General features: G+C 42.7%; 1 protein-coding gene across 5 annotated transcripts in view; it reads left to right on the top strand.

The window, feature by feature from the left end:
- The window catches only part of XIA (X-linked inhibitor of apoptosis), a 57,036-nt gene that overhangs the window by 36,842 nt on the left and 7,426 nt on the right, over positions 1-12,768 (top strand). For all 5 annotated transcript variants that reach the window (XM_071088779.1, XM_071088778.1, XM_071088776.1 and 2 more), the window contains one exon: positions 9,870-10,070. In XM_071088779.1, the coding sequence (XP_070944880.1) occupies positions 9,870-10,070 (201 nt within the window). The remainder of the gene's footprint in view (positions 1-9,869; positions 10,071-12,768) is intronic.

Below are 12,768 nucleotides of genomic sequence, written 5' to 3'. Positions count from 1 at the left end.
CTCGCTCTGTCACCCAGGCTGGAGTGCAGTGGCCAGATCTCAGCTCACTGCAAGCTCCGCCTCCAGGGTTTACGCCATTCTCCTGCCTCAGCCTCCCAAGTAGCTAGGACTACAGGCGCCCGCCACCTCGCCCGGCTAGTTTTTTTGTATTTTTTTAGTAGAGACGGGGTTTCACCGTGTTAGCCAGGATGGTCTCGATCTCCTGACCTCGTGATCCGCCCGTCTCGGCCTCCCAAAGTGCTGGGATTACAGGCTTGAGCCACCGCGCCCGGCCCAACTATCCTTTTAATTTAACTGCTAATTTATCATACTTGTCATTTATAGGGTAGAAAGATAAGCATGTTCTTCCAAGGTCACCATGATATATTTATTTGAGATGACGTTACTATAAATTTAAGAATTTAGGCGGCCGGGCGTGGTGGCTCACGCCTGTAATCCCAGCACTTTGGGAGGCCGAGGTAGGCGAATCACAACGTCAGGAGATCGAGACCATCCTGGCTAACATGGTGAAACTCCGTCTCTACTAAAAATTAAAAAAAAAAATTAGCTGGATGTAGTGGCGCACACCTGTAGTCCTAGGTACTTGGGAGGCTGAGGCAGGAGAATCGCTTGAACCCGGGAGGTGGAGGTTGCAGTGAGCCAAGATCGTGCCACTGCACTCAAGCCTGGCAACAGAGCGAGATTCCGTCTCCAAAAACAAAAACAAAAGCAAAAAATAATTTAATAAAGTACTTATAAATTGCAGTCAGAGGCTGGGTGCAGTGGCTGACACCTGTAATCCCAGCACTTTGGGAGGCCGAGGAGTTCAAGACCATCCTAGCCAACATGGTGAAACCCTAAAAATACAAAAATTAGCTGGGCGTGATAGTGTGCGCCTGTAGTCCCAGCTACTCGGAAGGCTGAGGCAGGATAATCACTTGAACCTGGGCGGTGGAGGTTGCAGTCAGCTGAGATCATGTCAGTGCACTCTAGCCTGGGCAACAGGGCAAGACTCCATCTCAAAAAGAAAAGAAAAAAAATCAGTCAGACGTGTCTGTATTAAAAATGTTAGTAGGCCATCAGATAGTTTTTCCAAGTTCAGGAGGAACACTGATAGGCTACCTCATTGCCATTTCTGCTAAAATCACAAGAGAAAGGGTGAAGTGTCTTTTTGTACCTAGGGTTCCTTAAGTAAGCCAGAATTATTTCACTTTTCTACTGGTGTGCCATTACCATGATAAGCCCTAACCCATCTGCTTCTTTATCCCATACTGTCATTGTACCTTCCCCAGCTTCTTCACAGAGGTGTAAGATTTGTTTTGTTTACCTCCTGTTACTTCATGGAGAAGTAGAGGTTTTAAAACTCAAAAAGTGGGCAGAGAAAGATATTATGCTAAGGAAGGAAGATAATTGTTATCCCCACTTTTCAGATGAAGAAACAGTCGGAGAGGTTAAGTGACTTGCGCACAGTCACATTACAAATCATTAGTGGAACTAGGACGGCAAGCAAGGTCTTCTGAATCCTACATCACACTGCAGATCTCATTTTCAACTTAGGCATCATATTTCAAAAGTAGTAGAAAGTTTAATTTAGAGTATGTCTAGTGATTCCCCACTTCCTAAATTGGTAGCATCATCTATTTAGTATCTTAAGAATTACAAGGGGCTGGGTGCGGTGGCTCACGCCTGTAATCCCAGCACTTTGAGAGGCTGAGGCAGGTGGATCACCTGAGGTCAGGAGTTCGAGACCAGACTGACCAACTTGGCAAAACTCCATCTCTACTAAAAATACAAAGTTAGCCGGGCTTGGTGGTGCATGCCTGTACTTGGGAGGCTGAGGCAGGAGAATTGCTTGAATCCAGGAGGCGGTGGTTGCAGTTAGCCGAGATCGCACCATTGCACTCCAACCTGGGCAACAAGAGCGAAAACTCTGTCTCAAAAAAAAAAGAGAATAGAATTATAACGCAAGACAGTAATGTATAGGTATTCATAAGTATTCTTGAGAGGGAGAGCTAGTTTAATATTATTTGATATGGGTTTTGTAATGGGCATAAACAATACAACCTAAGAAATCATTTAGTCTAGCCTATATTGTTAAAGTTACTAAGAAACAAAGATACTATAGCACTTTCTTTTTTTTTTTTTTTTTTTTTTGAGACGTAGTCTCACTGTGTTGCCTGGACTAGAGTGCAGTGGCTATTCATAGGCATGATCATAGCTCATTGCAGCCTCAAACTCCTGGGCTCAAGTCATCCTCCTGTCTCAGCCTCCTGAGTAGCTAGAACTACAGATGTGTGCCACTACATCCAGCTTCTATAACATTTCTTGATAATATTCTATGGTATTTAATCATTGTTACGATGCATATTAATCTTTTTATGACTGATGAGGCTCTGGTTTAGGGTTAACGTTTTAAAATTGAAATATAATTCACATATAAATTTCATCCTATAAAGTGTACAATTTAGGGTTTTTTTAGTATATTCACAAGGTTGGGCAACCATTACTACTCTTTTTGTTATATATAAAAAATAATAAATTCAGCTGGGTGCGGTGGCTCACTCTTGTAATCCCAGCACTTTGGGAGGCCGAGGTGGGCAGATCACTTGAGGTCAGGAGTTCAAGACCAGCCTGGCCAACATGGTGAATCCCCATCTGTACTAAAAATACAAAAATTGCCAGGTGCAGTGGCTCACGCCTGTAATCCCAGCACTTTGGGAGGCCGAGGCGGGTGGATCACCTGAGGTCTGGAGTTCGAGAACAGCCTGGCCAACATGGTGAAACCCCGTCTCTACTAAAAATACAAAATTAGCTGAGCATGGTGCTGCACACCTGTAATCCCAGCTATTCAGGAGTCTGAGGCAGGAGAATTGCTTGAACCTGGGAGGCAGAGGGTTGCAGTGAGCCGAGACCACGCCATTGCACTCCAGCCTGGGCAAAAAGGAGCAAAACTCTGCCTCAAAAAAAAGAAAAATACAAAAATTACTGGGGCGTGGTGGCACACACCTTTAGTCCCAGCTACTCGGGAGGCTGAGACATAAAAATTGCTTGAACCTGGGAGGCGGAGGTTTCTGTGAGCTGAGATCGTGCTACTGCACTCCAGCCTGGGTGATGGACCGAGATTCTATCTCAAAAATAAGTAAATAAATAAAGAAAACATAAATTCAGCTCCATGACTACTCCTGCAGAGCAGGGCTCCTCCCTGCGCAGTGAGTGGCATTACTACTATTTAATTGCAGAACACTGTCATTACCCCAACAAGAAACTCCATACTCACCCATCAACAGTCATTCTCCATTGCCCACCCTACCCCTAGGCCAAGGCAAACAGTAATCTATTTTCTGTCTCTATGGTTTTGCCTATTTTGGACATTTAATATAAATGGAATAATGTAATATGTGTCTTCAAGGTGCATCCATGTTGTAGCATATATGAGTATTTCATTCTTTTTTATTGTAGAAAAAGAATCCATTATATAAATAATACCACATTTTGTTTATCTATTTCTCAGTTGACATTTGGCTTGTTTCTACTTTTTGACTATTATGAATGATGGTTCTACGAACATTTATGTATAAAAGTTTTTGTATAGACATGTTATATACCCAATTCTCTTGGGTATATATCCAGGGATGGAATTGCTGGGTCATGTGGTTATTCTGTATTTAACCTTTTGATAAACTACCAGACAGATTTCCAAAGTGACTGCACCCTTTGACTTTCCTACCAGCAGTGTATGAGGATTTCATTTTCTCTACATTCATTATCTGTCTTATTTATCACAGCCATTCTAGTGGATGTGACATGGTATCTCATTGTGGTTTTGTTTTGCATTTCCCTGATGATTAATGATATTGAGCATCTTTTCATGTGCTTATTGTCCATTTGTAAATCTTTGTAGAAATGTCTGTTCATCTCCTTTGACTTTTTTTTTTTTTTTTTTTTTTCCCCCGAGATGGAATCTTGCTCTGTTGCCTAGGCTGGAGTGCAGTGGTACGATCTCGGCTCACTGCAACCTCTGCCTCCTGGGTTCAAGCGATCCTGCTGCCTCAGCCTCCCTAGTAGCTGGGATTACAGGTGCTCACCACCACACCAGGCTAATTTTTGCATTTTTAGTAGGGACGGGGTTTTGCCATGTTAGCCAGGCTGGTCTTGAACTCCTGACCTCAGGTGATCCACCCACCTTGGCCTCCCAAAGTGCTGGGATTACAGGTGTGAGCCACCGTGCCTGGCCCATTTTTTATTTTCTTTTTTCTTTTTTTTTTGAGACAGGGTCTTGCTCAGTCACCCAGGCTGGAGTACAGTAGTACAGTCACGCTCACTGTGGCCTCAACCTCCCTGGCTCAAGCAATTCTGCTGCCTCAGTCTTCTGCGTAGCTGGGACTACAGGTGTGCGCCACCACACCCAGTTAATTTTTGTATTTTTTTTAGAGAGAAAGTTTCGCCATTGTTGCCCTGGCTGGTCTCAAACTCCTGGAATTAAACAATCTGCCTCCCTCGGCCTCCCAAAGTGCTGGGATTACAGGTGTGATCCACTGTGCCCAGCCTTGACCATTTTTTATTTGGGTTGTCCTTCTTTTTCTACTGAACAGTCTGGGGAGATGGGTTACCTTTTTGTTATTGAGTTAAAAGAGATCATTATATATTACAGTTCTTTTTTTTTGGCCTCTTTTACTTTCTAAATGAAGATTATAGTTATTTATATATATATAAGTCCCTGTCAGATTTATGATTTGCAAGTATTTTCTCCCATTCTGTGGGTTTCCTTTTTTTTTTTTCCCCCAAGATGGAGTCTTGCTCTGTTGCCCAGTCTGGAGTGCAGTGGTGCGATCTCTGTTCATTGCAACCTCCGCCTCCTGGGCTCAAGCAATTCTGCCTCAGCCTCCCGAGTAGCTGGGATTACAGGTGTGCAGCACCATGGCTGGCTAATTTTTGTTGTTGTTTTTTTAGTGGAGATGGGGTTTCACCATGTTGTCCAGGCTGGTCTCAAACTCCTGACCTCATGATCCACCCACCTCAGCCTCCCAAAGTGCTGGAATTACAGGCGTGAGCCACTGCACCTGGCCACCTTTTTCACTTTCTTGTTGGCATTCTTTGAAGCATAACGTCTTTAATTTTTTTTTTTTTTGAGACGGAGTTTTGCTCTTGTTACCCAGGCTAGAGTGCAATGGCATGATCTTGGCTTACCGCAACCTCTGCCTCCTAGGTTCAAGCAATTCTCCTGCCTCAGCCTCCTGAGTAGCTGGAATTACAGGCGTGCACCACCACGCCCGGCTAATTTTGTATTTTTAGTAGAGACAGGATTTCTCCATGTTGAGGCTGATCTCGAACTCCTGACCTCAGGTGATCCACCTGCCTCAGCCTTCCAAAGTGCTGGGATTACAGGCGTGAGCTGCTGTGCCCGGCCAAACGTTTTTAATTTTTATGAAATCCAATTTATCTGTTTTTTTGTGTGTGTTGCTCATGCTTTTAATGTCATATTTAAAAAACCATTGCCTAATCCAGGGTCACCAAGGTTTATACCTATGTTTTCTTCTAAGAGTTTTATGGTGTTATATCTTACATTCTGGTCTTTGATCCATTTTGAGTTAATTTTTGTATATGGTATGAGGTAGGGGTCCATGTCCTTCCTTTTTGTTTTTAGCAAGTTGAGTTTGAGATACCTGCAGGACATTGAAGTAGGAGGATAATAAAACCTGTATAAATGAGAGTAAGATGGTGCTGGTAGGGGAAGTGTCTGGAAAGACCTTTTTTTTTTTTTTCTTTTGAGGCAGAGTCTCGCTCTATCACCCAGGCTGGAGTGCAGTGGCGCAATCTTGGCTCACTGCAACCTCCGCTTCCCGGGTTCAAGGGATTCTCTTGCATCAGCCTCCCGAGCAGCTGGGACTACAGGCACATGCTACTGCACCCAGCTAATTTTTGTATTTTTAGTAGAGACAGGGTTTTTTTTTGCCATGTTGGCCAGGCTGATCTTGAACTCCTGACCTCAGGTGATCCACCCACCTCGGCCTCCCAAGGTGCTGGGATTATAGGCGTGAGCCACTGCACCTGGCTGGAAAGACCATTTTTAAGAAGGGTCGATGAGGGATTGGAAGGGAACCACCAACATCTCATTAGATGGGCACAAGTAAAGGAGCAACAAAACAAACTGAAAATAAAAACAAGTCAAAGATAGAAGCAAGAAAGAGCAATGTATAGTTGCCCTCTGGACATTTCTACCTAGAATGCATCTCTAAAAACCACTCAGACTGAATCCAATCCTGCATTTTTTTCTCCTGTATTGGTTAATAGTACCACAGTTCACAAGGTTGCCCAGTAATTTATGTGTTCCTAAGCTCTTTGCTCTCTGTAATCTTTTTACATTTAATTAATCATCAAATTTGATGGATTCCACCTTTTTAATGTTGCTTCAGACTTTCCCACTTACTCTGCTCTAGTTCAGGCCCTTCCTTGTTTTTCATCTGGACAATTGTAGTAGTCTCCTAACTGGTCTTTTTTCTATATTATAACCTCCCAACAGAGGTTTTCTTTTTTTTTCTTTCTTTTTTTTTTTTTTAGACGGAGTCTTGCTCGATTGCCCAGGCTACAGTGCAGTGGCATGATCTCGGCTCACTGCAACCTCTGCCTCCCAGGTTCACGCCATTCTCCTGCCTCAGCCTTCCGAGTAGCCGGGACTACAGGCGCCCATCACTATGCTTGGCTAATTTTTTTTTGTATTTTTAGTAGAGACGGGGTTTCACTGTGTTAGGATGGTCTCGATCTCCTGACCTTGTGAACCGCCCGCCTCGGCCTCCCAAAGTACTGGGATTACAAGTGTGAGCCACCATGCCTGGCCCAGAGTTGTGTTTTTTTTTGTTTGTTTGTTTGTTTTGAGATGGAGTCTTTGGTCTGTCACCCAGGCTGGAGTGCAGTGGCGCGATCTTGGCTCACTGCAAGCTCCGCCTCCTGGGCTCACGCCATTCTCCTGCCTCAGCCTCCCGAGTAGCTGGGACTACAGGTGCCCGCTACCACGCCCAGCTAATTTTTTGTATTTTTAGTAGAGACGGGGTTTCACCGTGTTAGCCAGGATGGTCTCGATCTCCTGACCTTGTGATCCGCCCGTCTCGGCCTCCCAAAGTGCTGGGATTACAGGCGTGAGCCACCGCGCCCAGCAAGAGTTTTTTTTTTTTTTTTTTTTTTATCAAAACACACATCTTAAGTTACTTTCCTACCGTAAAAATATATTTTGTTATTTACTATATATGTTCTTTATACTCGAATCTCTATATCTCTTCCTTTCCAGCCTCCTCTATTTATTTACTTATTTATTTATTTAGATAGCATCTCCCTCTGTCGCCAAGGCTGGAGTGCCGTGGTGCAGTCTTGGCTCACTGCAGCCTTCGCCTCCCAGGCTCACAGTATCTTCCAGTCTTAGCCTGCAGAGTAGCTGGGACCACAGGCGTGTGCTGCCACACCCAGCTGATTTTTATATTTTTTACAGAGACAGGGTTTTGAACTCCTAGGCTCAAGCTATCTGCCTATCTTAGCCTCCTGAAATGCTGGGACTACAGATGTGAGCCACCATGCCCAGCCTTATGTTTTATTTTTATTTTTTAATAGAGACAGGGTCACACTTTGTTGACCAGGGTGGTTTCAAACAGCAGACCTCAAAGAATCCCCCTGTCTTGGCCTCCCCAAAGTGCTGGGATTACAGGTATGAGCCACTGCACCCGGCCTCCTCTCTTTCAAAAAAACATTTATTGAGCTATAATATACATATAGTAGCCAGGTGTGGTGGCTCACGCCTGTAATTCCAGCACTTTGGGAGGTCGAGGAGGGTAGATCACAAGGTCAGGAATTTGAGACCAGCTTGGCCAATATAGTGAAACCCCGTCTCTACTAAAAATACAAAAAGCCGGGTGTGGTGGTACATGTCTGTAATCCTAGCTACTCGAAAGGCTGAGGCAGGAGAATTGCTTGAACCTGGGAGGCAGAGGTTGCAGTGAACCGAGATCACACCATTACACTCTGGCCTGAGTGACAGAGCGAGACTCTGTCTCAAAAAAAAAAAAAAAAGGCCGGGCGCGGTGGCTCAAGCCTGTAATCCCAGCACTTTGGGAGGCCGAGACGGGCGGATCACGAGGTCAGGAGATCGAGACCATCCTGGCTAACACGGTGAAACCCCGTCTCTATTAAGAAATACAGGCCGGGCGCGGTGGCTCAAGCCTGTAATCCCAGCACTTTGGGAGGCAGAGACGGGCGGATCACGAGGCCAGGAGATCGAGAGACGATCCCGGCTAACACGGTGAAACCCCGTCTCTACTAAAAAATACAAAAAAACTAGCCGGGCGAGGTGGCGGGCGCCTGTAGTCCCAGCTACTCGGGAGGCTGAGGCAGGAGAACGGCGTAAACCCGGGAGGCGGAGCTTGCAGTGAGCTGAGATCCGGCCACTGCACTCCAGCCTGGGTGACAGAGCAAGACTCCATCTCAAAAAAAAAAAAAAAAGAAAGAAATACAAAAAACTAGCCGGGCGAGGTGGCGGGCGCCTGTAGTCCCAGCTACTCGGGAGGCTGAGGCCGGAGAATGGCGTGAACCCGGGAGGCGGAGCTTGCAGTGAGCTGAGATCCGGCCACTGCACTCCAGCCTGGGCGACAGAGCAAGACTCCGTCTCAAAAAAAAAAAAAAAAAAATATATATATATATATATATATGTATGTATGTATGTATATATATACACACACACACACACACAGTAAAGTGCTTAAAGTACCCTAATCATAAGTTTTCTACTTGATGAATTTTAACGTATGTATGTTAAAATATATATTAAATAAAATATGTGTTAAATATATATTAAAATGTGTCTGTTAAAATATATATATTTATCTGTGTAACTATCCCCCAGATTAAGACAGAACATTTCCACAACCCTAGAAATCTCTTTCATGCTCCTTCCCCATCAGTACTCACTCCCAAGTTACATTCTGGCTTCTATTACCATAGATTAATTTTGTTTATTACCATAGATTAGTTTTGAAGTTCTTATAAATGGACTCATGCAGTAGGTACTCTTGTGTCATAATGATGAATTATGATTCTGGTTTGCTCGTTATATCTATGAGATTCATCCATATTGTCTGTGGCAATAGTTTTTTTTCTTGCTGTGTTGCTTATGAATATACCACACAATCTATTCACCTGATGATGGACATTTGAGTTGTTTCCAGTTTGGGGCTATTATAAATAACACTGCTATGAATATTCCTGTGCATATCTTTGGCAGAGATATACACTCATTTTTAATACCCAAGAGTGGAATTGATGAGTCAGAGGGTATAAGTGTCCTCTCTTAGCACTTCCCTACACATGCTGTGTTCCTACTTTGAGTATCATAAAAACAGGTTTCCATTGACTTTCTTGCTTTATCCAGTCCTACCCGCTCTACTACAGAAATGAAGTTTGAGAGCTAGGAAATTGACATGTTCAAGGTTATAGACTGGGATTTCCCTAATTTCCCATCATTTTCCCCAAATAATTACTAGTGACTCAGTAACAACATCCACTCTTTAAGTACCTTAGGTTAATTGTTAAAGAGTACAGCTAGATTTAAAAAAGTTCAGATTTTTGAAGCACTTAACCTTTTTCTTGCCTGTTTTACCTTGCATCGTTTCAAACACTACAAAATACATACTCATTGCATTTACAATTAATTGTAAGATTCTGAAAGTGATTTTTCAGTGCCTGAATACTTCAAAAAATCTTCCCAAAGCAGCTTTGCTTTGCTGGTTTGTTTTTGTTCTTTTGCTTGCTGCTGAATTTTTTCATTTTAACTATATTTTGCTATTGAGTTGTGATAATGAAAATAATTGTTTAAATTCTATGTTCTTTTTCCTCACCAATTTTTATTTCAGATGATACCATCTTCCAAAATCCTATGGTACAAGAAGCTATACGAATGGGGTTCAGTTTCAAGGACATTAAGAAAATAATGGAAGAAAAAATTCAGATATCTGGGAGCAACTATAAATCACTTGAGGTTCTGGTTGCAGATCTAGTGAATGCTCAGAAAGACAGTACACAAGATGAGTCAAGTCAGACTTCATTACAGAAAGGTATGCATTGCTGTTTTTAAAAAGCAAGAAAGGGCTGGATGTGGTGGCTCACACCTGTAATCCCAGCACTTTGGGAGGCTGGGGATATGGACATTTTTTAAACATAACCTTAATGCTGTGTGTTAGTCTGCTCAAGCTGCTATAATAAAATTCCATTGACTAGGTGTCTTAAACAACAGACTTATTTCTGACAGTTTCGGAGGCTCCAAAATCAAGGTGCTGGCCGATTTCGTTATTGATGAGGGCCCTCTTCCTGCCTTGCAGATGGCTGCCTTCTCACTGTGTCCTCACATGGCATGGGTTGGGGGTGGATGGGACAAGATGGAGCAAGTACTCTGGTCTCTTTTCCTCTACTTTTAGGGACACTAATCCCATCATGGGGGTCTCATCTTCATGACCTCATCCAAACTTAATTAGTTCCCAAAGGCCTCATTTCCAAATATCATTACATTAATCATGGAAAAAAGATTAAAAATATGAATTCTACCAGCCTGGGCAACATAATGAAACTGTCTCTACAAAAAATACAAAAATTAGCCGGGCATGGTGGTGTGTGCCAGTAGTCCCAGCTACCTGGGAAGCTGAGCGGGGAAGATCACCTGAGCCAGGGAGCTCAAGGCTGCAGCGAGCCATGATCATGCCACTGCACTTCAGCCTGGGCAGCTGAGCGAGATCTTGTCTCAAAATATATATATATCTCCTTTAAGGATGATGGACACTATAGTGCTTGCCAACAACATCGAAGGTTAAAGAAGAGGTTTCAAACTGAGTACACTTTTGGGTACTATACCTGTAATAGTTCTCTAAGCTCTTGACTATCCTCCCTCCAAAAAGATGAGAATTCTCCTACTGCTAATAAACTTAAACATTTACTTATTTTTGACACATTTAAAATCCTTGTGATCTTTAAGATATTTCAAGTGCTTTTGAAACATTATTCAGATAATTACTTAAGTTATGAAACAGTATGAACATTAATGATATTTAAAATTATATTCATTGATGTAAGAATCAATGGAAAGCTTCCAGTTTTTCCCTTATAGATGCATTTATTTAAAACTTACACAGGCTCCACTTATCTTGGTGGTGGTAAAATAAACCCTTTACTTGGTCATCTTTCTTTATTTTTTTTAAGACGGAGTCTCACTCTGTCGCCCAGGCTGGAGTGCAGTGGCACGATCTCAGCTCACTGCAACCTCTGCCTCCCCGGCTCAAGCAATTCTCCTGCCTCACCCTTCCAAGTAGCTGGAATTACAGGCATGTGCCACCACGCCCGGCTAATTTTTTGTATCTTTATTAGAGGCAGGGTTTCTCCCAGTTGGCCAGACTAGAATTTTTCTACTATAACAGAAATACAAGCAATTGTGTCATTTTTTTCCTGCATCTTAAACACGCGCTTAATTAAGTTTGGCCATAAGTTATTAGCTTTCAAACCTTAATGTGTCTGCAGCAGAAAGATTTAGCAGGTTGTAATAGGAAGAGATCAAGGGACTGTGCATTAGGGAGAGTGTCTTTTCTCTAACAGGAGTCAGTGGGCGCTCGTATTATCACTGAGACTACAAACTAGGATGGTGTGGGAAGGAGAGCCTAAGGGTTGGAATTCATTTGAACTCTCCTCAGTCTCACTAAATTGAGAGGCAAGTAATTGATACAGGCTCTCTACTCATGCTGGGACCGCTGCCTGTTTGTCTTCCCAAAAGCTGATGAGGAAAGACTGGCACTAAGAATCTTTTAATTTTATATAAAATAAGGATGGGGCTAACTGAAGTGAAGCAGGTGAAGGTTATTAGAGAAGATATAACATTGTCACTTACTGAGAAATCCTAGATTTAGTGCTGTCTTTTTTTCCCAATGGCTGTGTAACAGAGAATGCCCTAGTAAAATATCTTGTAAAAATAGTACCAAATCAGTATCTTTTTTTCTTTCTTTGAAAAAATTATGTAGTGTAAAATAAAGCCGTTTATTTAGTGTACGTACTAAAGTACTTATTTTAATCTTTATATATATTACTGTGTATAATATAAAAATCAAATAACCCATATTCATTTATCTGTCTTTCCACATGAGTCTGCTCTAATACTAAAATGAATAACATCAGTTTATTCTAAAAGAGGCTTTAAATAATTACAAATATTAGCAAATAACATCAAAAGTTATCTAGCCTTTATTGCTCATGTGCCAGTAACCTTCTGACTTAGAAGAGGGCTTTGTGGGGAGGAGAAGGGGAAAGGCGCCGTAGGGAAGTATGTAGAATCCAGTAGTTACCTTTAAGCCAAGAGGGAAGTAATTGCCAGTGGTAAACTACTGGCCTGAGGGGAAAAGATCTATGCCCAGGATATCACCGTCTCAAGTTAGTGGCTTTATACAAGGATGAAATAATATAGAAAAAAAAATGAGATGATAGGGTATCACAAACAATCAGAACCAAAGGAACCTTAAAGATTATTTTACAACTTTTTTTTTTTTTTGAGATGGAGTTTCACTCTTGTTGCCCAGGCTGGAATGCAGTGGTGCAATCTCAGCTCACTGCAACCTCCACCTCCCGGGTTCAAGCAATTCTCCTGCCTCAGCCTCCCGAGTAGCTGGGGTTACAGGCATGTGCCACCACGGCCTGCTAATTTTGTATTTTTAGTAGAGATGGGGTTTATCCATGTTGGTGGACTAGTCTCCAACTTCCAACCTCAGGTGATCCTCCCGC

Source organism: Macaca nemestrina, chromosome X (assembly GCF_043159975.1).
Source record: "Macaca nemestrina isolate mMacNem1 chromosome X, mMacNem.hap1, whole genome shotgun sequence".
NCBI lineage: Eukaryota > Metazoa > Chordata > Mammalia > Primates > Cercopithecidae > Macaca > Macaca nemestrina.
Note: the sequence above shows the minus strand (reverse complement) of the source record. Positions and strands in the feature narration are given on the sequence as shown.